Source organism: Psittacula echo, assembly GCF_963264785.1.
Source record: "Psittacula echo genome assembly, chromosome: 3".
In the NCBI taxonomy this organism is placed as follows: domain Eukaryota; kingdom Metazoa; phylum Chordata; class Aves; order Psittaciformes; family Psittacidae; genus Psittacula; species Psittacula echo.
Genome location: NC_137736.1, coordinates 47,728,383 through 47,754,373, shown reverse-complemented (window position 1 = coordinate 47,754,373; position 25,991 = coordinate 47,728,383). Strand labels below are relative to the sequence as shown.

At 39.3% G+C, this 25,991-nt stretch overlaps 1 protein-coding gene across 2 annotated transcripts; it reads left to right on the top strand.

Annotated features, from left to right (window-relative positions):
• The first annotated feature begins 650 nt into the window (after positions 1-650).
• Positions 651-25,040, top strand: TXLNG (taxilin gamma). 2 transcript variants are annotated; one of them, XM_080614442.1, is made up of 10 exons: positions 651-971; positions 9,256-9,568; positions 10,290-10,381; positions 13,589-13,759; positions 14,471-14,665; positions 16,009-16,128; positions 17,191-17,265; positions 19,887-19,979; positions 20,515-20,610; positions 21,624-25,040. In XM_080614442.1, the coding sequence occupies exons 1-10, from the start codon at positions 816-818 to the stop codon at positions 21,942-21,944; spliced, it is 1,632 nt and encodes a 543-aa protein (XP_080470568.1). In that variant the 5' UTR covers positions 651-815; the 3' UTR covers positions 21,945-25,040. The 2 variants fall into 2 exon arrangements, with proteins under 2 accessions (XP_080470568.1, XP_080470569.1); XM_080614443.1 differs by lacking the exon at positions 651-971 and adding an exon at positions 1,547-1,823.
• The last annotated feature ends 951 nt before the right edge of the window (positions 25,041-25,991 follow it).

Below are 25,991 nucleotides of genomic sequence, written 5' to 3'. Positions count from 1 at the left end.
AATATTGGAACATGGTGACATGGTTTTCCTCAAGCCTTCTTTTCTCAAGGCTAAACAAACCCAGCTCTCTCAGCCTTTCCTCACAAGCCAGGCTTCCCAGCCCTTTGATCATCTTTGTGACTCTCCTCTGGATCCTCTCCGCATCATTTTTGTATAGCAGGGATGAAAACAGAACACAGTATTCCAGGTGTGGCCTGACAAGCGCTCTGTCCACAGTCCCGGCCTAGGCCACACCTGCACAAAGCAATTCCTGGCTAAACCTCTCTTCCCAGACCAGTTTTCCCTTAGGAGCAGCATCCCCGCGGCCATCGCCTCACCCGCAGGCGGCCCGCGGACCCACCCCACGCCCGGCTCCCCGTCACGGCGGCGCCGCTGAGCTGTCCGCGTCTCCCAAGCCACGGCAAAGGCACCAATGGCCACGAGGAAGGCGGAGCAGACAAAACGTCCCCCGATGACCGGCCGCTGACACCACCGCGTGCCCGCGGCCCCGCCCCAAAGCCCGCGCCGGCGGGACTCCATCTCCCGGCGCCCCCCGCGGCAGGCCAGACTACAATTCCCGGCATGCCCTAGGAACGGGGGAGCCGCGCGGTGCACGCCGGAAAGCGCAGTCCGCTGCTCCCGCAAGACCCCCGCGTGCTCCCGCCGGCTCCCGGTGGAGCAGTGGGCAAGGAGGGCGGTGACCTCTCCCGTGAGGCGGGGGACCGCGCGGCGATTGGCTGCGCAGGGAGGAGGGGCGGGCAGGCAGGCAGGCAGGCAGGGAGAGCTTCCGGTGTGCCTCGGATCTCGGCAGCTTGTTTGGATGCTGCCGTCACATCATGGCGACGCGCGGAGCGGAGGCAGCGCGCGGAGGAGGCAGCAGCAGCGGTGGCAGCGGCAGCAGCGCGCAGGGACGCAGCCGGCGCCAGAGCCACAGCGGAGAGGAGGAGGAGGAAGCGGTGGCGGTGACGGTAGCAGCGAGCGGCGGCCCGGAGGTGAGGCAGCGCGCAGCCGGTCACGGTGGGAGGGCGCTCCCGCTCCCACCCGGCGGCTTGTGATGCCTCGCTCCCCGCCTCCCCCGTCCCTACGCGGCCTCGGCACCCTGCAAGCGCTTGGGGCTGGGGCAGGCCGTGCCCCCGCCGCTTCCATGGCTTTCGGGGGCCTGGCACGGGGCGGGCCACGCTCCTCTCCGCTTCTCACGGGACTGGACCCGCGTCGCTGCAGGCGCGCATGTGTGTCTGAGGGTCGGCATTCTCCTGAGGAGCCGCGATCGCATCTCCCCGGCCGGGGGGTTGGCTCCAGCCGCTCTCCATGTCCCTTTCCCGGGGGTCGAGGGGCGGTCCCTGCCTCGAGCGCGCGGCGGGCCTTTGGTGGGGGTGGGGGGAGCGGCACGTGGCGGGGCCCGGTTTGGGGGGGGGACGGGTCGGCGTCTGAGAGGCATTTGCCCGTCTGTTGTCGTTCCCTCACGGTGGTCCCGCTAGCTAGAGGTGCCGGGCACCGTGCCGGCAGTTGGCGTTCACCGGTGCGGGCTGTGTGGTTGAGGTGCGAGGCACGCTTGCCAGAGCGGAGGCTCTGCCTGCCTGCCTGCCGCGCGGTGTGTGTGTGGGGGGGAGTGCTTCCTTATCTTTCGAAATAGATAAAAAATGGTTCTTTCTCTCATTTTCTTTCCTCTACCGACACGCCACCGAAAGCGACGGTGTTCTCGGTGACTTTACAGTAATGTCTTGTTGCGTGTCCATGTAGGAAAAACCTAAAATATGTGCGCAGCGAACAGCAAAGACTTAAAATGTGCTGTAGTTGAGCCGTGACATCACCAACACGCTGCCTGATGTGACAGAACTGCCACGGTAATCTCATGTGCCACTTCGGTATCTCACCCTGTGTCCTTACGTAAATTCAAGTGGCTTTTTTTTTTTTGGGAACTTTCTTCTGTGCTGCAAAGGATGAAAACGTCCCATAAATAGTAACTTGCTGGTGGTGGTTGTTTATTTTGGCTCTTGGAGAGAGATTTAGGAGGCTCTGGAGCTAGTTTTTCCTCAAAGAAAAACCATCTCATGTGCTGTGTGTTTTTTTGAACCTCCTCACTGGGAAGTGGCATGTAAGTAACTTTAGCATCTGCAACGAAAGCAGATGCTGATGATTAAAAACAAAATACAAATAAAATCTAAAACACACAAACAAACCAGCATCTCCATGCTAGTTCATATACCCGCAGTGGAATAGAATTGAGCATTTTAAAAAGGTGAAACATGACAGGGAATATTAAGCAAATTTTACTTTGATTTCTTTTTTTTTTTTTTTTTGTGAATTAAAAATCTTCAGCAATCTCTTGCAGCATTCCTCCCCTTGCCTTGGTACAGAGGAGCTTCTTTATTTTTAGGTTCTTTGCGACCTGTTTGCATTGTGAATTCGAAACTTGTCTACCCTGCTTTTCCCAGAAATGTAATATGGATGACTAGAAAACTATTAGGTTTATAGAGAAGAGGAAGTGAAGCTTCATTGGTGGAAGTGATTCATGCCATATTAAATATTTTCTTAATTAGCACCCGTCTCAGTCCCTTGCATTAAAAAAAGACTGGTGAAATGTGCAGCACTTTGCCCTGTAAGTGCCCTGAAAGTTTCCATTTAAGCTTTGGGTTCTTCCAGTGTTTTTTTGTTTTTCCCCTAGAATTATGGGAATTATTCTTAATGTCTTAAAGGAAAGCAGGGAAGAGATGGTTTTAATTACTTTTTTCAGAGCACAGAGGAAAAAAAAAATTATACAAAAGAAAACTTTTTTTTTTCTTTTTCATTTGAGGTTGCTTGAGGTAAATAAAGCTATTTTTAAAAGCAGGAATCTCTTCTGCGTCATGAGGTTGATGAAAGTCAGAGCAAGAAGCATGGAAGAGGTAACACAAAAATAAGGACCAGAAGCAAAGGTCATGTAAGAATGTGTTTGAAACAATATTAGAGACTTACTCTTAGATGTAAGGCCAGCAGTGTTAATAGCGGTCTGTTAACATCGACCTTGCATTGGCTTTTATAAAGATAAAATGCAGGTTTCCACAGTAGGTGTTTCTTAATCATCCTCCTGCTGTGTTGGGACTTACTTCCAAGCTTGCAATGCTTTGAAACTAATGATGAGCAGTACTGCAGGTGCCTCAGTCCAGTATTTTGAAAGTAGGTAAATGAGCACATAATTTTTAACGTAATGACAGAACAAGGTGAAATGTTTGTTTGAAGTGACTTTCTGATCTCACAATTAAGATTGTAGTTCGGTGGGGAAGGCACCTTGGCCACCACGTTTTCAGAAAGGTATAATTAGACTGCATGATCATCCAGGTCAGTGAACACAGTATAAGGAAGTATTTATTGCATGGAGAAATAACCTTAATAAGTTAGTCTTATGGTCACAAGCACCTGAATTATTGTGTCTAGACCAGTGGATGAAGGTGCACCTGCTGCTAAATTCAAACCCAAATTCTGTGGCATCCCAAAATGCTACTTTTTATGGAGAAGACATGATTAACATTGCTACCAAGAGTGACTGTTCTTTTAGCACAATAATTAGGTTAAGTGTGCTCTTCTTGAATATCTGTATTGAGGAAAAGTGTATATCACACAAATGTTTTCAAAATAAGTTTTCCCGTATTAGCAGGTAACAGTAAATTACTGGGATGCAGAAAGCATAACATTTGCTATACACCATAAACATTTATGAGAAATTACGTACTTCTTGCTGTTACAGGTATTTTTCGGTTCTGTTTGTTTGAATGCAGTGGTCAGGGTAAGGGTTATAAGGCTTTTATGCCAAGTTACATGTGTGGTAGGTTTGAGGATGTAGTCAGCTGAGTGATGTTATTTAAATGGACTTTTCTTGAGCCTTATGCTGAGCAATGATTACATATTTGCTTATATATTTAGATTATCTTACAGTTGTGAAGATCTGTTTTGTGTACATACATTTGTTCTGAAGCTTCCATGATATTATTTGAAAGTATTAGCAGTTCTGAAGGCTAAGGTTGTAAAAGTCTTCTCACAGTGCAGGCTATCTGCTACTATGGTCACTGTAGGAGATGTTTTGACAGATTAATACCAGTACTTTTTTGTTGTTGTTGTTAGGGTAACTTCCTAGCATATAGGAGAAAAAGGATGTGGGTGCAGCTTCTGCTTATGGTTTTATTTTCAATGAGAGGTACAGGGTTCTCAGGAAAAGATTGAGTATGTGTATGCACAGGAGTATAAAATATAGGTGCTTGAGTCCATGTAGTAGCAATGATAAGTACAGTGTATGTGAGGTAGCACTGTGACTGTGTGTTACGGGCTCTTGTAGATAAGAGAACAAAAAAATAAGTCTTACTAATACTTTTTGGCATGGTAAGGGAAGCTCTGCCGAAGTGTCTGTTTTGTCCTGATGTGCGATGCACATTACTGAAGCAGAACTGTTTGAAGTAAAGTTGGCTTAGACTCTTGTGATCATAGCCAGTTACATAAATAAGATATCTCTCTTGTACTCTCATTTTTTAGATACTGAGAGTTTTCTTGATGCGCACTTTTTTTGATCTAGGTGCATGTTGAGAGAACATAGCAAAAGACTGAATGAAAACTTGGGGATGAGCAGGGGCGATGTTACCAGTAATTTTCCCGCATGGCATCCTAAAGTTGTTTGACTTATGACTGTCTTAAATAGCTTGAAGATGATATGCTAATTCAGAAGTGTCAGCATCTTTTAATAGCTAGTTTAACAGCTGGGTAGATGGCAAGTATCTTGTTTTGTAATGGTGGAGTTTTGAATTTTTGTAAACAATTTTGTGATCTAAAGAAGTTACATGTTACCTGTGCAGCATACTTTGTCTCTCACTGGACATCTTTCTAGGTACGTGACAGTCTTAATTCTGGCCCTTCAGATTATAGGCCTCCTATCATTAAAGTTGGTTAGAAGCAGCAGATTGGAAGCTGAGGAAGCATGGTAGCAACTAGAAAAGGTAGTGGTGATTTCAGTAGAAGGTCTTTGGCGGGATGGTTTTGTTTCTATTCGGTCAGTACTGAATCAGCACTATTACACAATGAGCTGTTGGAAATGCTGTGTTCTGGCTGGAATGTTGATCTGAGAAGTTCACTAGTCTGATGAGCACCCATTTGAAAAGATAGAGGTAATAGTTGGGGTTGTTCTAACCATTGTCTTAGTAAAGGGAGGCAAGGGGATGCAATTTCAGAGATAGAGAATGGTTTAGTACTTAACATTCTCTGTGTGACATTTATTATTGCTGTACTCCAGCTTGAAGCTTTATACAGATCAAATCTGAACTACGTATAGTAAAGCATTTAAGAATAATATTGAGTGTTGGAAGGCTGTTCAAACTTCTGGTTATGTGTTAATATCTAAAGTGACAGCTAATGGGGAAAATTCTTAGTTAGTCATAATTGGGAAGTCATCTAGCCATTACTGTTTGTGGCCCTGGTCAGGCAATAGCAGAATTCCATGTTTAAAACCACTTTCTAATCTAAGTTACTAAAATTCTCATGTATTTATGTTGTGCCAGTACTGTTAGTTTTGCTAGAACTTACAGACCACAACTTGATAGAATTTAACTAGGTTTTTTAAATTGTTTTTGGTATGTTATCAGGGTTGCTCTAGCTGCTGGTAGAACCACTTCTTTAAATACAGTATTCTAGCCTGTGGTCACCAATTTTTTTAATTCTATTTAAGCTGGGAATATTTGATATTGTTACAAAATCTCTCTACTGCCACAGTGAGCTTTGGTTTTGCAGGGAGCATGTTTGCTTGTCACTAAGGTTGGATTTCTTCCATTTTCACTGGAAAGTCAAAAGAAGGTTGTCAAGTTCTGTAGTTTTTTTCACTATGGCTATTATTTTCAAAGATATTTGAGATTTACAAGATGCTTGTACATAAATCTTTTTCTTCAATTCAGTATTCTGGTAGGTTATTTCTGCCTGCTCTGTTAGACTTCAGAGAATGAGCATGAAGTTCTGAAAATCCTTGTGGGTTTTTTGACAAAGGATGGAGAATACTCAGAGTTAAGAGGTTGTTATTGTCATTACGGAATTGGACTGACACCTAATTTGACTGCTGCAAAAGCCTTGCTGAATTAATGAGGTGGTGGTGTTCACTCTGTGAAACTTCCAGGTGCTGTGGAATATGCATGCTAATTGCCAGCTCTGAATTGACAAGAGCTGGGGTTTCTAAGATGGTTTGCTAGCAGAAGTGGGCATTTTGTGTCTTACTGGTCACATGTATGCTCCTGCCAGTAGTTGTTCAGGGCTTTTTTTGTTTGTTGTTGGGGTGGTTTTTTTGTGTTTTGGGTTTTTTTATGTGGGTTTTTTTGTTGTTTTTTTTTTTCCCCCAGAAATGGCAGAATGAAAACCAGTGAACAATTCTGGGTTGTTTAAATTTGAAGCAGTGCTTCTCATGAACGTCATCTTGCTGACAGTGTTCTGGTACCTCAGAAGTCAGTGTTAACTGTTTAACTGGTGCTTTTTGTTTAGTTCCTTGTGCTCCGGCTGTGATTAGATTGACTTTTTATAGTGAGTCTCGTTCTTTGGCTTCTTTCCAACCATCGTGCTAGCTCTCCTAGTCGGCAGGATTGCCTATCACTGTGCAGTGAGCGGGACTGAGGCTCAGTCTGGCTATGAACTGTTAGAACAAGCTGCATGAATGTTGTGGCTAGCACAACAGAGGCGGCTATGAAAAACGGGAATGAAGTGATAACGAGAGCTGCTGCTGTTCAATGTGTAACCGCAAACGGAGCCAATCAGCCTTCTCAGCTGCCTGTTGAAGTTCCTGGCAATTTTGTGCTCTGCTTTCAAAAGTTTATGGGAGTCTGTTTATGGATTTCAGAAGGTCTGGAAATACTGTGCCAAACCAGAAATTTTCGAGTTTAGAGCAGACTTTCCCTACCTTTTGCCAGGCTTCTTAGGCACAAGTATCTGAACTGGAAGTTCATGTCCTATGTAATAGAAAAAAAGCAAGTTTCAGCTGTTGTGATGGTACTGCAAGTCTGCTCTGGTAACACATTGTGATCTGATACCTCTGATCTTTCCTGTCTTGTCAGCCTAATGTGACATCATATCTTTGGCTTCTGTATGAATAATGATTTTTGGAGATCTGTACCATGTCTTCAGACATTGCTATCTATGAAAAGGATAAGCAAGCTCTGTTGTTTTCACATTTCTTGTCCTTTTTTTAAGAAGAATCTTGTTTGTTTAGCTGACCCTAAACTTGGGAGGGGTAAGCCTTTCCTATGCCAATGGAAGCCCCACAGTTTAAAACTAGACAGGAAAAAATATGCATCTTACAGCTCTAAAAAGTCAACTGTTAAATCTTGGGCTTGGTTATTTTTTACAGCAGTTGTATTATTGCATTACCTTTGCAGGCATTTATCAAGTATTTTGTCTTGCATTACTGGTGAATAAAATTGGGAGTGCGTTTTTTTTTGGTTTTTTGGGTTTTTTCTCCCATAAACCACATGCATCACTTCCACACTTGTAAAAAGCTGTGAAAGTGAATCTTCCTTTATAAGTCAGAAGTTGCTCCTAAATGTGTGTGCAGATTACTTGCAGTTAAAAAACTTACTGTCATTCATGAAAGATACTGTATGAATTCCATCATTCTGAAGAATGAATCTGCCTTGAAATAAGGTCTGAAACAAGGGACTTTTATTTATGTGTAGAGAACAGCTAAGCTGTCATAAATTTTTTTACAATATTAACACACATTTGTTTAATGATTTTTAAATAACTCTTTGAAGCTGAACAAATTTGGAGTTGAAATATATCTCACAATGTATTATTAGTGTTGGCTGCATTCTTTTGATATTGGCTAATTCCTTTTGAAGAGGAAAGGAGTACATCTGTGCAGAATACAAAGCCCAGTACAAACTCCAGGTTTAAGAATTAGCACATTTTTTATATTAAAAATATAAGGTAATATGAAATAAATTTGTGCTTAAACAACAAAATTCTGCATATAAATCCTGCTTTTATAATTTCTTGTGACTTTAAGAAAACTTACTTTCCGTTCACTGAAAACAAATCAATTAGAATGATCACTTTGGCAGTGAAGTGAGTTCAGCTCTGCTTATACTTTCACCCATGGATGCATGTTATATAGTGGGATTGGAAATGGACAGCAAAAAATACCACCCCCAAGTACTACCCAACCACACCCCCTTGAATTTCTCTTGTCAGCCTTAAATGTATCTAGAAATTGAGAATGTTGTCCTCGTGGTTGAGAGAGGGGTTCGGTAGCTGCTCAGTAGTATATAGAGTGATATTATCAGGTGTTCTGCTCCAAGATACTGGACATATCACTGCAGTTCTAAAACAACTGGTGATGTTTAACTTTTGGTTAAATGATTAAACCTTTGGGTGTTTAGGAAATCTTTGGAGAGAAAGTTGTTTAATTGAGCAGCAATAATGTATTGTTAAAAATCATAGGCAGTAGGACTCCAAATCTGAAGCCAGTTAATACTTACTTTTTTTGATGACTTCATAGATGTGAATTTTAATATTTTGATAATGGATGTGCTTCCAATTGTGTCTATAATTCTTGTTAAAACAACAGATATTCTCCAGTCGTGAGCTGACACTCCTATTTGGCATTCTGATTGAGATAGTTTGAACTCTTACCCTAGGTTTGTTATCAGTGTATTTCTGTGTATTTCTTTAGACTTCCTAGTAGGTTAATTCCCTCCCTGCCTCCCCCTCTTTCTTGCAGTATTATCTCGAGTTATTTTAGAACTGGTATCTTCCACTTTTCTGGAACCAATATGTAATAAAGTTGGTTTTAATAATGTTGTCCTCCTGTCTCAAATTTATGTACTTTATTTTTCAGATAACAATACATAAAGCTAGTTAAACTCTTGCTGAGTTTTAGGTTTGGTATACTTAGTGTTGATTTGTGAGATTTTAAGAACTATGATGGGAGAAGTGTTTGCATTTAAGATTGTGTGCTCAGATGATAGCCAGGTAGTTCTGGAGCTTTAAGAACAAATTTCCATGGGAACTTTTTATTTCTAGAGTATAAACATTTTTGCAATTACAAGGTATCAAATTTGTTTTGTAAAAGAGTACTTAGTATCTTGGACTGTTGTATGCTGTTTTCTTCATTACTCTTTAGGCTCATTCTGTCTACAGTTACTTACTGTCACAGTTAACAACCGTGAGTATCAGTGAATAAGGATGGGATTTTACTTTTACTTGTCCCTGCAAAAGAAAGGTGAAGGTTTTAATTTTAAGTATAGTTGATTGATTGTTTACTTCTTCCTTTCCCTTCTGAAGTTGGTGGTTGGTGCAATGGAAGAAGTTGTTTCTCAGGAGATGGGAATGAATGACCAGGATCAGCTGGTGAAGAGCAAGTGCGATGAACTGTCTGACACACCACTGCAGCATGCACAGTCCAACTGTTGTGGCCTGGAAAACACAGGTTCATTGGAAGAAGCTGAGTGTATCACAAAGAATAGAAAGCACCCGGGGTCCACATGCTGCTCTCAAGAGTCTCGTGAGGAAACTCCTGGGAGAGAAGAAGCCCGTACTGATCCACCTGATGGCCAGCAAGATCCGGAGAGTGAAAAACACAAGGAGAAAACTTTGGGTATGTTCTTTCTCTTCAGCATTTTGATTTTTAAATGGCTTTAATATTTTCATAAAATAGCTATGCATTTGCTCTGCCTTTGTCTCAGGTTTACTCTGTAGCCAAAACTTGTCATCTTTAACAATATATTCTGAGAAAATGTGCACTTCTGCTTAGGAAAAGGCAATTCGTAATGCAGATGTAAGAATCCTTCAGCTGGTAATGCTATTTTAAAAGGAACTTTAATAACAACAATAATAATAATGTGGTAATTACTAATCAGCTTTTTTAACTTTCTGGTTGTTGGATTAACTTTTACATTTGGGATTGTGGTGTTCAATGCTACCAAAGCACTGCTGATATTTAAATTCCAGAACCTTATTAAAAACACTTGTGTGAATATCCTTTATTAGGAAAAACTTAACCTTTTAAATTTTGCTCTTTTAGATTTTTCTTTTTATCTGTGCTATTAAAAATATATATAAAAATATTTTTGTGGTTTTAAGGTTAAAGTAACTTTTTGTAACTTTATCAAAGTTATGTAATGTCACATAGGCAAAACAAATTTTCACTGTGATGGCTTCTCATTTGTCATCTGTTAGGATTATGCAGCTATCAAATCAGAGAACAACTTAGTTCTTGCTAATTTCTCATGGATCTGTATTTTACTTCTAAAGATAGGCTCTTTTCTGGTACTTTTTTTTTTCTTTTCTCAATATGGTGGTTTCCATCCAATTCATAGGAAAAGAAGTATTGTTATTAATGCAAGCCTTGAACACACTTTCTACACCAGAAGAAAAGCTGGCAGCTTTGTGCAAGAAGTATGCTGATCTGGTAAGTAATTTGTAAAGATAGCAAGAGTTATTCATGTGTTAATATTAACTATGGAATGCAAGAACTTCTAATACAGGACAGTAACAATTTTGACTATTTCACAGTGTTGGTAGGGGAAGAAAAAGCAAGCTCAGGCTTATTATGGGTATTGCTTTAGCCAAACTTGCATGTAGTCATTTTGCTTCTACATGACTGCCTAAATCCAAAGAAATAAGTTATGATAACTTTTAAAACTTGGCATAGAAGCATAGCATTAGGATTAACGGAGAAGTTTAGAGTTTCTTTGGGGAGTAATTATTTTCTTAGTGTTTTTTCTGTCAATAATGCTTTTGTGCTAGCATTTTATAATTTATACCCTTTAGGATAAAGGGAAAGAACATATTGGGATAATGAGATTTGGAAAAAGTTTAAGTTAACTCAAGTGTTTTTTGGGGGGCAGGGGAAGTTAGGTTTAGGTTTAATTTTGCTTTGTGCTTTCTGATTATGCAAAAAAATTGATAGAAAAGTAACATTTCTTCATTAACAAACCAAAAAGTCAAAAAGTTAGCAGTGATTGATCATAAAGTGCATTCTTACCCCTAGTAGGAGAAATTATAATTTATTTTTTAAATTAAATGATCAGAATACTGGGGACACACTCATATGACTCATGAGTTCACTTTTCAGAATGCCCCTGGAGCCAAAACGCTTGCCTTGTTCATCTTGAGACAGGAACAGCAAGAACGGAAAGACTGGAAATACTGTGTGCATGCTTTCTCACTGTATTTGCAGTTACAAAATGAATGTAAAACAAGATAACTGAGGAGTTTGACAAAAGCATGAGATTTTTTTCCTTCTGTAGATGTCAGGTGTATTATACACAAAGGTGGTTTTGAAAATGACATAATGGCTGCACCACATGGAGCATAGCTCTTTTGAAATAAATTTATTTTTCCTTTGAGATTAAGGATGTCTCCCAAGCTTTCAGGATGAGCTAGCAGGTAGTCTTTTTTATTCACAAAGGCAATACTAATTAAGAATAGACTTAAATTAGTTCTGTTCAGGAAATCCTAAATCCTCCATGGAGCTCTGTTATATTTTAGCTTTCTCACATGCATGTTCTTGTTCACATGAGTTAATTTCCTTCAAAACCAGCAGCTTCTATAAGAAGTCAGTTTCATTTAAAAGCGATACAATAATACTTTCATAGTGCAACTCAAGGATGAGGAGCCCACCTAAAAATGAGCTTTGATACTGTGAGAGGAAAATGCAGTAAATCAGTTCTTATGAGCAGCTGCTTGTGCATGTGATGCTTTTTCTATTTGAGCAAACAACTCCCATGTCAAATCACAGTGATGATGATGGCTTGCATGAGGGGCTAGGTTCGCATGAATTCCTTGCTTCTGCAGAAGAAAAATGATCTGCACCATCTTAATTTTGAGCCTTCTTCTTGAAGGCAATCAGGAGAGAAACATGTTCACATTGTTTCTTCCCTTCCCAGGAGAGGATCTGTAGTCCATAGGTAGCATAAGCATTCACAGTCCATAGTTAGTCACCTTCCTGGGAAACCAGTTGCTTTCCCCAGGATGCTCAGAACTGTTGGGACTTTGGGTGGGAAGTTGTCCAGGTGTAGCAATAGCTGTTTTAGCTGAATGAGTCTTAGAGGTACTCTGTTTCCCTCAGAAAGTTTAGGCTGTGTTCCTTTTAAGATGCATTCTTTTCTTCATGATAGTGGTGATGAACCACTGGCGCAGGTGTCAGCTTTAATGCCAGCAGAGGTTTGAACTGTTTATGACAGTGCACCTACAATGCTTTTTTTCTTTTTTTAAAGATTCATCATCTTTAAAGCTCACTGTCAGGTTTTTCAGTGGTGTCTCATGAAAAGGACTGTACAATAAAGGTAGGAATGCCTCTCTCCTGGCAAAAGATCTTCCACAGTTATTTTTTTTTTCCTAATTTGGAATCTATCAGGAGATCAATTTGTGATGCAGGAAGGTTTGCATCCATGGTGATAGGTCTCACGCTGGCATACTTTTACAGGCCTGAAGTTTCATAGGTATGCAAACAGCACAGCCACTTTAAGTGTTTTTTCTGGCCACCCAAGAGAAGGGCTTTTTATGTTTGAATATCAAAATATTCCCTTAACATTTCTTTTCTCCAAACTAGATTAAATATACATTTAATTTACTGTTGTCATGGAGGCGCTTAATTGTATTTATTCTTTCTTCTGTGCTTCAACATTATTTTGAGCTCTTTCAAAAAACCAGCACTGTATTATTATTCTGTCATGGTGATGTTCCTTGTTGTCAGCCTTCTTTTCCTGTGGTGTCCCAAGGCTGAGGCACTACCTAATAAGGAGCAGTGTTACACTTAACATTGTTACCTTCTTTACAACAGAACAGACTAAATAATATGGTTTCTTGGGGAGCCCAAAACTCCTGTGTAATGGAACTTACTTTCAACTAGATATTAATGCAAGAAACTTCTATTCACTAGATATTCATAGAATATATTTTGAAGTCAGCACCATATACATAGTTTAACGCTGTCATTTACAGTCTAAACAACCTAAAGAGGTACAACAAAAAATTTGCTTCAAATGGTTGAGACTACAGACCTCTTAAGTCATCAAAGTCTGAGCTGTGCAGCTTTAATAGTACTTGATTTGTCAGGGCTGCTAGTTGTATCTGTTCCATTCTGAAATACCTTAGCATTTTGCAAACTTGTATCAATTACTCCTTCCTTTGGTAGGAGCTCCTGCTGCCAAGAAAGAACTGTGCACACATTTCCGTGGATTTTTGTTTCTGATACTAGAGAGAGACCTGTTGGATAAACAGCTGTGTGTACCTTGCAGATAGGAGTGGAAAACATTGTGACCTGTTGAAAAGCCAGTTTCAGTTGTTTTTTAATTATATCTGCCACATCCTTCTTTCTCAAAGCTAGTTTTAACCCTGTAGCTGAATGCAGGTTAATGGCCCATGGTCAGCAGGCCCATGGTCCCTGATCCTCAAAAGCTAAGTTGGAATTTGTATATTTCCATCTTCTGTCCTTACACATTTAGAATTGTCTGTAGGATGATGGAAGCTTCTTCTTAAGTGTCAACTTGGGGGTCTAATGAAATTATTTTACTTTCTTTCATCTGAAATGTGTAAAAGTTTGTTCAGTCTGCTCATCTAGAAGAATATAGTTTCACTATGTTTATTTAATAAATATACTCTCTAATGTTAGTTGGAGGAGAGTCGAAATGTTCAAAAGCAGATGAAGATACTGCAGAAGAAGCAAGCACAAGTTGTGAAGGAGAAAGTCCACTTGCAGAGTGAGCATAGCAAGGCCATTTTGGCACGTAGCAAACTGGAATCTCTCTGCCGGGAGCTTCAGCGTCATAACAAGACTTTGAAGGTTAGTTTATATAAGTTACAGGGCCAGTGGTGGTGGGAATCTGACTTTATTGGCTACTGCTTAAAATCAAGGCTGCTGCTTTTTAATTATCACTTTGCTTGTTATCTGTACCCCCAGAAGAAGAGGGTCATGTGACATAAGTGTCCCTGATTTTAAGGTAAAAAATGTAGGTATAGTTCAACTTGCTATTTTTTTTTTTTCCCCCTCATATTACTTGCAGCATGTAATTTTGGCATATTTGTTTCTGGGAGCAGTGCTGATGACTGCTGGGAAAAAATAGCACAACTGAAATACAATAGCAGTATGAAGTGGCATGGTATCAAAACAGGCTTAATTCTGTCAGAATATAATGGATGGGAGTATAATGGAAGAGAGCCAAGATATTCTTATCGATGATCACTGTAGGAAATCGATGCTGTTTTTAACATCTGGGTAGTTCTTACACTTGCAAAGGTATTCATATAACATCTTGTAATACCAGCCTCTGTGTAATGTTCAGAGTGGTAAAGACAAGATTCTTTAGAAGTTCTGGAGTTTCTCTATGTATGCATTTCATATGGGTAGTCAGCACAACATACTGTGGCTTATATTAACTTTGGTACTCTAGAACTTGAAACTGTACAGAAGTGTAATACTACCATTGTTTCTGACTAAAAAATATTAAAAAGGTCCATGGTTTAGCTTGAACACATTAATATTCTCTCATAAAAGGAAGAAAACATGCAGCAAGCACGTGAGGAAGAAGAAAGACGGAAAGAAGCAACTGCACATTTCCAGATTACACTGAATGAAATTCAGGCTCAACTGGAACAGCATGGTATACATAATGCCAAGCTCCGCCAGGAAAATATTGAACTGGGGGAAAAACTGAAGAAACTCATTGAGCAGTATGCACTGCGAGAAGAGGTGCTTACAATTATGCTTCTAATGGGATACTGTTAGTTCCTTGACTGTAAAGATCAGATAATTATTTATAGGGGACAAAACCCTGTAATATTTTACAGCCATCATATATATAAATTATTCCTTTTACTTCACTACTGTGAAAAATTAAGTAGCTGTTGAGCCCACTAGCTGCCTTTTCTGTCTGGTTTTGCATATCTAAATTCAAGATACATTGAAAAATCTTTTGTGGTGAAAGTGGTCAAACAGAAATAAGTAGTCTAGAGACTGGGAAATCTCTGTCTTTATTCAGAACTCAGCTGGGCCAGATGTGAGCAACCTGATCAGACATTGAAGCTGACTGGGGTTTGAGTGAACTAAAGCTTCCAAAGGTTATTTCCAACATAAGTAGGTGTTTGAAGTTCTTCTAAATTACAAATTTACCAGCATAAGAATTATTCTGTCTTACTTTGATTCATTAAGGTTGAGGGTTTTTGGGAAGCTCCTTTGTGTATGTAGCTGCTTTTGTTGGCACAGAATCAAAGTAAGCTATCATGCTTTAAGAATATATTTGGACCAGTGACATGGAAATGACTGTATTATAGGACTAACCGAGCTAACATTAATTGGCACCGGCATGTAAGCTAGCCAGTCTAAGCTACAGTAGTGGAAAACAGGCAGTTGTTGTCAAAGGGAGAACTGACCTTCAGGAGTTCTACAGCTAAGGTTAGTTTGCTAGTTTTTAATTGGCAGAGGAGATTTGGAATGTAGTTATTCAGTTGTGGTTATTTTTCTTGGGGGTGGGGAGGTTGGTTGGTTTTAAACCTGGAACTGTTAGAAAGCTTTCTGTAGACTAGTTCCCACCTTCATGAGATAATGTAGGGAAGAGAAAAGGTAGAAAGATGCCTCATGCTACTTACAGTTGTATGTAAGACTGCAAAATTCAGTGATTTGTGGAATTTCATCAGCTAAATAAACTATTGTTGCAAACTTTGCTCGTTTTGAGCTTTTTTAACACTGAGGACCAGAGCTTCTAGAAGTAACAACTGTAGTAAGGATTAGAGATAATACACCACCTTTAGAAGAAAGTATATAGACTGCTTGTTACAGGACTTCTGAATGTTTGGTGTGAAGTGACTTACAGCATTGTACCAGTTTAATACAATATGCATCTGGCTTCTGTGAAAGACAAAAAAAGCATAGTTATAATGCATGGACATAGCGGAGAAAAGGCATGTAAAACAGTCTTTGCCTCTGTTTCTTTTGCATGAAACTTCTAAACAACATGCATTTCCCCATACATGTACATTTACCTTAATTGACCTGTGCACTGTTTATATTTGACTGATATGATTTCCTTTCTTTAGCATATTGATAAAGTGTTCAAACATAAAGAACTGCAGCAGCAACTTGTGGATGCCAAACTTCAGCAAACTACACAACTTATTAAAGAAGCAGAGGAAAAACATCAGCGAGAAAGGGAGTTTGTAAGTGAATTCTCTGTAAAGATAAATAACAAAACCCACCAAACCATATTTTTCATGATATGAAACAGATTCAGCAAATTGAGGGGACTGTCTATTGAAAGTTAGGATAGATTTCAACAGCGAGACTGAGATTTAAGTTTTGTGTATGTGTAATGCCTTCAATATTAATGTCCATATTTACAGGCAAGTAATGTTATTGTTTGCATTTTCTCAGCAAATGGGCTGGATATTATTTAGATTTTTCTTTGACTGGGAAATGTCTTGAGCTGAAACACCAAAGGTACTCTTGTGGTCAGGAGTTGTAGCTTCTGATTTTATGCTGTAAGAAATAATAAGCGCAGAATAAAGCATATGCTCTTTTGTCTGTCTCCAAAACTATGGCTGATGTTTTATTTATATGTTCATAATCAGCAATTTACTTGCAGTCTTCCAAGAAGTTTGCTGGTTTGTTTTGTTCTTTTTTTTTTTTCCAAATGTTCCTTATGGTATCTGTAACTTCTAGACAAAGCCTTGCTTTTCCTGTATTATCTTAAAATGATCATCCAGTGTGGGGTTGTTCTATATTTTTAAGACGTAATTTTGGAATCATATGCTGATGAAAATCTTTTCAAAAATGAACCTACAAAATGGTGTCAAGTTGGAGCAAAATTGGTTTGAACTAGACTGTAAAGGCTATTGTAAAGGCAATATTAGTGACTGGAGAAATGGAGGTAGAAAATAGAAAGGTTACAAAACAGTAATAAATTGCATACAGTTTGTTAATGAACTACTCATAAATTTAGCAGTTCAAACTTGCTGCAGAAATAGAAGTGTTGACTCATGCTACCAATTAGAAAAATGTCTCAATAAAAAATTCTGCATACCAGCACGTGTTTTAAATTGTATATGTGAAAGTATAGTAATAAAAAAGCCGAAGTGAGAAAACATGGTTGAATGGCCATTAGGCTATGTTAATGTTTGTTTCTTTCTCATCATAAATGAAGCCATTCATAGAAATACTTTCTTCATTATAAGGCTTTTTGCATTGTCGTTGTTTGTTGGTTTTTTTGTTTTGTTTTTTAGTTGCTAAAAGAAGCTACTGAGTCCAGACACAAATGTGAACAGATGAAGCAGCAGGAAGCTCAGCTGAAGCAGCAGGTATTTTTTGGTTTGGTTTGGTTTGGTTTTGCTTTTTTTTTAATGGAGTGGTCTTCAATACACTTGTTCTAAAAAGAAAACACCAAAATATTTGTGACTGTAGTGAACATAATGCAACATATAGAAAAACTACGTGTTATCATTCATGCAGATATATATCATTCAGATGTTATACACTACTTGTGAAAATTATTTGGTGTTTTTTAATTGTCTTTTATTTCCAGTAGTTAACTCTTCAGTAGTGAAGTGTGAAATGTAAGTTGTAAAGAAATTTTTGTACTTGCTGTTTAATACTTCTGGAGAGTACTGTAACTGGGAGGTGCTAAACATTGAATTGCTGGAATTAGTATACTTTTTAACTAATAGTGTTAGTATTACAAAGACCAGAATATATGAACGTTTAAGAATCTTTTCATTGTGGTGGCTACTTCACCATTCCTTGGCTTCTCTGAAACTCTTGTTTCCATCTCATCCTGTTGTAGAGGACTGGGAGCAAGCAATGTCACATTTATCTCTGTAGTTACTCAGATTTAGTAACCTGAGTGTCCACAAAAACCTGCTATCTTCAGATTGTTTTCTTGCTATAAATGCTACAGCAAAATCTTCTCTGTGAGTGGAGAAATAGCCTCCAGTTTTTGCACTTTGGTTCTGGATCACCTGCAGTCATTGTCCAAAGGCAAGCTCAGCACATAAGACAGAGGGAAATGGTTGGTTCAGCACATAGATACATAGCATCTGAGAAGCAGTAGCTATTCCTTTTGTTGTATTCCTCTTACTGCTTCAGTTTTGTGAGGCTTTGTATTAAGTCTCCTTGCAAGCTCTATTTCATTCCTTTTTCCATGCTTACTGAACCTAATTCTTTTCCAGGCTCTCCAACAGTTCTGTTTCAAGTGTGTGCGTATTTGTGCAATTAAATTTAATCATATGCACACCTCTCCATTGAACTTCAATACATTAATATCCAAATTATCCCAAGTAGTTTTTTGCCATGCTTAGTCTTTTATGATTTTTTTGTTTGGTAGTTGATTACCCTTTATTCAAAATGCCACTGCCTTTTTGTTATGCATTTTAATGGTAACAATATGTATAGTTTGTGGTTTCCTGGGGCTTACAGATTCTTCTGTAGAATCAGATGAGCTAGAAGATTCAGTTACAATAACGGCAGAGTCATCATGTACTGTTGACAAGCCAAGCTAATTCCTGTTATGAAGTTGTCTCTAATCTTAGAGCAAAATAAAGTATTTGTGTTCTGAACAGTATTGTCCTTTAACCCTCAATATAAGAATTGAGAGAACTGATTAGCCTTCAGTTGGACTAGGAAGATGGTCATGTATTCTTAGAACATCAAATCACACACTGATATTATAGGTTGTTTTAGTAAGAACCATAAGGTTTTGGATTTTGTTTTCTTAAAAAACAGGTTATGTTAATGAATATATTTTTCAGTTGATTATTGGCCTTGTGACGTAGGGCAAGAAAATTTTCTGTCATTGTAGATTAATATTCTTCACTTGTTAAAATGTAAGCCTTTTCACTATTAAATGAATTCCTTTTCAGTATTCTCTACCCATTATCTTTGCTCAGTGGGCAGATTTCATAATTGTGAATGTGTATTTGATTTCTGGAATTAATCATATTTATTTTGTCCCAGCCTTGGTTGTTACATTTGGCTGGTTATGGACAGGTTTTCCGAATATGATTTCACTAACCATGTACTGAATTTCCTGTATTTGTCCAGATTTTTTTTTTTTTTTTCAGTAGGGAAGCAAAAATGAGATAGTGATGAACTGTGATGTCTTCAAACATTTTATTATACATAATACCCTTTCTACGTATGAATATATTGCTGTTCTATAATCACAGAACTCTCCTTTTGTTGTGGTTTAAGCCCAGTACCACGCAGCTCGCTCGCTCATTCCTTCCTTCCCCCCCCCTCCCCGCCCTGTTCCCAGAGGGATGGGGAGGAGAATCCAAAGAATGTAACTCCCACGGGTTGAGATAAAAACAGTCCAGTTACTAAGGTATAACACAAACCACTACTGCTACCACCAATAATAATAATGATAAGGGAAATAACAAGGGAAGAGAATACAACTGCTCACCACCTGCCGACTGATACCCAGCCCGACTGAGCAGTGATCTGGCCCTTCCGGGTAACTGCTCCCAGTTCTACATCCTGGGCATGACGTGCTGTGGTATGGAATACCTCTTTGGCTAGTTTGGGTCAGGTGTCCTGTCTCTGCTTCCTCCCGGCTTCCCCTCCTCCCTGGCAGAGCATGAAACTCACAAAGTCCTTGGTCAGGGTAAACATGACTTAGCAACAACTGAAAATATCGGTGTTATCAGCGCTGTTCCCAGGCTGAAAGTCAAAACCACAGCACTGCACCAGCTACTAAGAAGGAGAAAAATGACTGCTGCTGCTGAACCCAGGACACCTTTATATTCAATTTCAGTAGCAGGTTTTCAAACAAGTTCTGCATGCTTCTCAAATGGAAATCATAGGATAGTATAAAAAAAATATTTTAATCCTCTAATATTTTGAGTTTAATTTTGCCTTGTACTATATTTTTGTATTTGTATACAGCTGTTTGGATTAATGTTCCTGCCTCTTTTTCCAACAGCTTTCTCTTTACATGGATAAGTTTGAAGAATTCCAGACCACCATGGCAAAAAGTAATGAACTCTTTACAACCTTCAGGCAAGAAATGGAGAAGGTACTTACAGGATTACCTGGTTTCATAAAAAGTAATATAAACATGCATGCTGTTACTGAGATGCATTTTAGATTTTATAACAGTGTTTGCTTTCTGAAAATATATGAAATATTTTGAGAGTTAATCTGAATCATAAGGTAGGGCTTAAGAATTTGTCATATTATGGAAGAGAAATGGTTTTGGACATTTTTTAATGGTTTTTAACACACATAATATCTAAATCCTAATTTGAGTGTTTTATTAAAGGCATAAAATACTTCTCAGTCTTCTTGGCTGTGCTTTTTTAAAACTTCTTTCCCTGGTGCCCTTTATTAGTTGTACTTGAAAGTTGCTAGTCTGTTTCTTCTAAGGATCAGTCTTGTTTGAATGCAGAATTTGTATTTGTGGGGTTGATTTTGAGCAGACAGACTTCCCTGTAAAATAACTTGTTCAAACTGAACTTGGAAGGTGACAATAAGAAGTCATGTTACTCATGTAAACCTACCTACATTGCAACACAAGCCACAAAATTAAGTCTTCTATTTGTTTATTGCAGATGACAAAGAAGATTAAGAAACTGGAAAAGGAAACCATAGTGTGGCGTACAAAATGGGAAAACAACAACAAGGCTCTTCTGCAAATGGCTGAAGAGGTAACTACCATTTAAGCAGCAGTATGGCTAAACTAGAGTCTGTGTCCTGGAGAACTTCATACAATTTCTCAGTTTTAAAGAACTGAATATACTGCACAGTAGCTGCCTCTTGGTTTGTCTACTGTATGGTTTCTATTCTATAAATGGTACTGGTGGTCTTAGACATGAAAAAACAAAAGCTGGTTTATAAATCTAAACTCATGATTAAATCAGCCTCATCTTTTCATGCTATTGTTTAATTGGTGGGATAATGTGTATAAAATCATGCAAGCTGAATGAATTTGCTGTATTTTAATATGCTGAGCAAAGTTCAGTCAGTGCTGTGATAGAAATAAATTTTAAATATCCAAGACAGACATGAAGGAAATAACACATGTGTAAGGAATCAGTTACTTTTCTACACTGCTTCTGCTTTTGAGGTCATGAGGCGCCATTACCTACCTAATTGTAGTCTAGTAAAAGAGGAGCTAAAACAGTTTTCACAGAAACCATAGGCATACAGTTCTGTCTGCACTGTCTAAGGTCTAGTTTAAGTATATGAGGTATGATCTTGCTAGGCCGTGCTAAGTCCTATAGGTTTGCTATAGCACTGCTTATCTTTCTCTGTTCTTTTATGGAGCTAGTTAAGAGAACCAGGACTATGGTACCTGCTGACCTGGATTTTGGATTGTAGATTTCCCCCATTTATGCCCTTCTGCTCCCTATAATTGCCATTATTTGGGTTGTAAATGCGTTGTATCAGGATCCTTACTGATACAGCCCTCACAATCAGCATTATGCTGTTGTATAGGTATCAACTGCTTGTTGCTAAAGGTGTGTGTTGCCACTCCAGCTTAGACAAGCCATCTGTAGTGGTCAGGCATTCTAAGGAAATTTGCTCTGGAATTTGACCTACTGGATTAATTAGAACTTAATATTCAGGATTAAATAGTCAGTCTTTTACTTAACGAAAAAAAACCAAAACCCAACAAAATCAGTGTGATCACAAGAGTTTTTTGTCTTTCGTCCTTCAGAAAACAGTGAGAGATAAAGAGTACAAGGGCTTTCAAATAAAACTGGAGCGCTTGGAAAAGCTATGCAGGGCTCTTCAGACAGAGAGGAATGAGCTGAATGAGAAGGTGGAAGTCCTGAAGGAGCAGGTTTCTCTCAGAGAAGCAGATGTGGATCTAGCTGTGCAGGTGTTACAGTCCTGCACGCTCAATTCCCACGAGGAGCTGGCAACTCCCACCGACACAGAACCAGGAATCCAACCTGATGTGGAATCACTTGTGGCAAATAATTCCGCAAAGACTGTCTCGACGAGTCCTGTTCCTGGCACTGAATCTGTAGACTAAAATGAAGTGTAAACACTGTATTGAGAGATATATTTTGTGTATAACTTTCTCTGTTGGTGGTAACTATTTGGTTTTGTGGTGAAAATTTTCTTACTTTTTCTACCATATCTGTATTTTCTTAGAACTACTGGACTTACGTGGTACAGGAAGCTGCATAGCAGCTTTAAATAGCTTAAACTATAAATTTTCCACAACTGTGTTGCACATCTGCCTCATTTTTTTAAAAGAAAATATTTTTCCATAAAAGGATGCATGTGCGTTTCCTCCCCACAACACAAATCACTGTCATGGAAGACCGTGTACAGATGTAACATCGTTCTGGGGAAAATAGTGACAGCAGGTCACTTTTTGGTTTAAATAATAGCATTCTGGTTTTGTTAATTGATTTGCCACTCAATATACTAAAGAATACCGATTTTCCCAATAAATCTATCTGCATTAGGATGTCTAATGGCCAGTAAAAAAATGTCAGCTTTCCCCTCTAGTATGTTTTCATATATATGAATGGAAAACTAAAGGTCCAGGATATAGTTAAAGGCTTTTACGTACTTTGTGGTATGAACAAACAGCTTTGAAATACGTCAATTTGCAGCTGGTGAAACAGGGTGTACAACTTTGTGCAGACTTCTCAGGGTTGTGTTATAAAGGCTGGTTTGGGCTATTTGCTCTATCTGTGAACATGTTAAATATAAATACATGAAAAAATGCACAGCAATCTTACTGAATGGGATTTTGCCGTTGTGTAGCCTATTCCACGGGTGTTAGTCATGTTCTTCCCTCTTAGCTGCAGTGTGTCCATCACATGGTTATCCTGACTAGAGGAATCCATTGCTCAATCTTCGGATTATCTGAAAGGCTGGAAAATAGACATTTACTGCTGGAGGCATGGAAGACACGAGTCTGTAGCATATAGGCTTTCTCTTAACAGCCTTGTATGCAATGTATTTAAGTTAAGCATGTACTGGTTGTAATTGAACAGGTAGATTCAAATACTTTTCTTGAAATACAACATGGAATTTCTTGCACGCTCAACCTCAAAGCTGTTCCAGTTGGCAGAGTGCCTTCCCAGTTAGGTTATCTGGTAAAGATGGTACTTCAAGTTCTTACTCTTAACATACCACAAGAGAAGCTCCCTTGTTAACCATAAAAAAGATTCCTAGAAAAATTGATAGCCACATTTTGACTTTTGTTCCTGAAAGAAACTAGGACCAACATTTAACTTCTGGCAAGGCAATGTGTGAAATAACTGCAAGCTACCCGTAACTTTAGTTCCCATGTATTTACTTTCTAGTTTTGGTTGCTGTCATTTTAGGAAATATGAACATGCGTAGCCTTTTCTGGTACTTAAAGTTCTTTGCACTTACCTGGGAGAGGTTTTCTGAATCCAGCGCATCTCTCAGTGAGCTTCCCACCCTTGTTGCCCGTGACCATTTAGTGGCTAAATTACTTGAATGTTCAGGCTGCACTGAGCTCCTGATCCTTTCACTGTAGTAATGTACATTGAGATATTGTAGCTGTCTCTGAGAAAGTAAGGTTATGTAAGGCCTAATAGATGTGTTTTAGCTCATACCACTAAGAGGAACTGTGCAAAACTGACATTTCTTAAATGGTGGAGCAAATGGGAAGCTGGCCATCTTTCTTCTAGATTTGTGCAAGGCTTGTGTTTGTGGTCCAAGCACAATGCGGGAATGAAAAAAAGGTAGCAGTGAGCAGTCAGTCACATTAGACTAGGAGCTTTGAAATGTTAATCATGCTAAACATATGGCATAAAAAGAGACTGGAAAGAAGTATTTCAGACTTGCTTTTCAAATTACTTGCTTTACAGAATCAGACTGTTTTAAAAAAAATAATAGTAGTTGTGAGAACTGGTTTTCAGCTAACACTAAGCATGAAGTAATTTTCCTGAGGAAAAGTGAAAAACTTTGTATCTGATGCATCATACCCTTGGCAAGGTAGGACATACAGTTTTCTATTTTTACAATCTATTATTTGGACATTTGTATCTTTAACAATTCTTTCTATAGTGCTTGTTCTATATGGAGGCAAGAGTGAGTTTTTGCACCCTGCTGCAAGAGTATTTTAAAGGGCTTTTAGAGACACGACAGATGTATAGAACAGCAATACAAATATATTTGTTATTGACTTAATATGTGAATGAAGCAAAAAACCCCAAGTGATGAAAGGCTTTTAAAATGGGGATACCCTTTTCTCTTTACTACCCTTAACATACCCGTATCATATCGACTTATCTGGCCAAAGTGAGCTATACGTTGCTTCCTGAAACCAGTCAATAGTTCCATGCATTGCTTAGAGAATGTTGTTAAAAAAAGAAATAAAAATTAAAAAACACAAATTCATCTAAGGATAAGCTCAGCACTCTAACTGATCTGCCATACAAGCAGGCTATTGCACTGCCAGTCTGCAGCCAAATGGGCTCCAGGAGGGGTTTTAAGTAAACTGGTATGAATGCCTTTCTCCCACTACCATAAACTGTTTAACCTGGGCTGTTAAACTGATGGGGCCAGAAATAAGTATGTCTATTTGTCAAAACTCTGGGGCCCAAATGACAGTTTCACCATGATTAAGCTGCAGAAAGCTAAATGGGATGTGGTTCAAGACCCAAATGTGTGTATACGTACACAAGTAAGTTAGGGCTGTATCTCTAATGTTTTGTCCTTCCTTTCATTACACCTGGTTACGTTACAGTTCAATTCTCAGGTGTTGCAGAAAATCTACCTCTTTGGACTGTAGATGGAAATAACTGTGAAAAAAGTGATGCAGAAATCTAGTTTGTGCTAAACACACTGCTTTATTTTTACAACCCATGTCTGCTTTCATGAGGAAAAATGATAAATGAACAGGCAGTCTTTGTTTTGCTTTTCAAGAACATTTTGTAGAGATTTTTCACTAATGTGAATCTGAAATTTTATCTACTCAATTCTGTATAGATTAAGTAAATAAGTATGCTTAATATATTGGACTCTGAGTTTTTCTTTAACATCGTATTCATGTCTTCTGACTGGATCTACTGAGCTCATTGTACTTGTTTGCAAAAAAAAAAAATCAAAAATGAAAATTAAAAGATGTGAAATTTGAGTTGAAGTGTATTGTTCAAGTGCAATGCCCTGAGAAGGTGCTGGCACAGGATTGTGTTGGTGAGTGGTGTGTTACCGGTGGAAACTGCACAAGGAAGGAAGATGGGGGGCAGCTCAGGCCATGGAGGGCGGGTGCTCTGCTGGGCCAGTGGCAGTTTGCTTTGATTTCTGTCTTCTGTCCCCAAAAATTTACCTACTGTGGTTCACCTGCTGCAGTATGAGAAATACGGGGTTCTGTGTTAAAAATCAGGTTGTCTGGTAATGTCATCAGGTGCTCCCCAGTCTGTCATGAGGTGTGGGGTCCTTGCTTGTTGCTAATGCACAGTTCCCTCCCAGTTTACTAATAATGCTCTGTTTGCCACCTGTGGCATATTCCCTAACATTTGGCAACTTCCCCTAACTTACTGAGAACATTTTTGGGGTTCAGTTTTCCTTTACATATACTTTTCTTCTAGGTAGCACATAGGATGGTTTTACAATACTCTGTGATATTCCCTCTGACTCTTTGAAGATGGGAGGTGGGGGGGAAGAAGGTTCATTTAAATTTCTCAGCTTTTATAAAATGGGTATCTTCAAACAAGTGAACAGTGTAGGTTCTACCCCTGAGCCTTGCCTAGAGCTGTGTCAAGTATTGAAAATCTAAGTGCATTGCCTGGTCTCCACTGCAGTCCTTGCTGTATTTGTTTGCTGCTCCAAATGCTCCCTCGCATCTGAGACTTGTCTCCACAAAAGGCACTGCTTCTGCCCCTGTATAGAATTGTAGAATCATAGACTGGTTTGGAAGGGACCTTAAAGACCACCCAGTTCCAACCCCCTTGCCATGGGCAGGGACACCTTCCACTAGACGAGGTTGGTCCAAGCCGTGTCCAGCCTGGCCTTGGACACTGCCAGGGATGGGGCAGTGTCTCTATGCCCATCTCTACTATTTCTATCCTTTGTTATGGTACGTACT

Bases quoted from the DNA above. Each gene is read 5' to 3' on its own strand.
- TXLNG (XM_080614442.1), top strand. From the start codon at position 816: ATGGCGACGCGCGGAGCGGAGGCAGCGCGCGGAGGAGGCAGCAGCAGC. The intron at 13,760-14,470 runs GTTAGTTTATAT...CTCTCATAAAAG, and splicing joins GTCATAACAAGACTTTGAAG to GAAGAAAACATGCAGCAAGC. The intron at 16,129-17,190 runs GTAAGTGAATTC...TTTGTTTTTTAG, and splicing joins ATCAGCGAGAAAGGGAGTTT to TTGCTAAAAGAAGCTACTGA.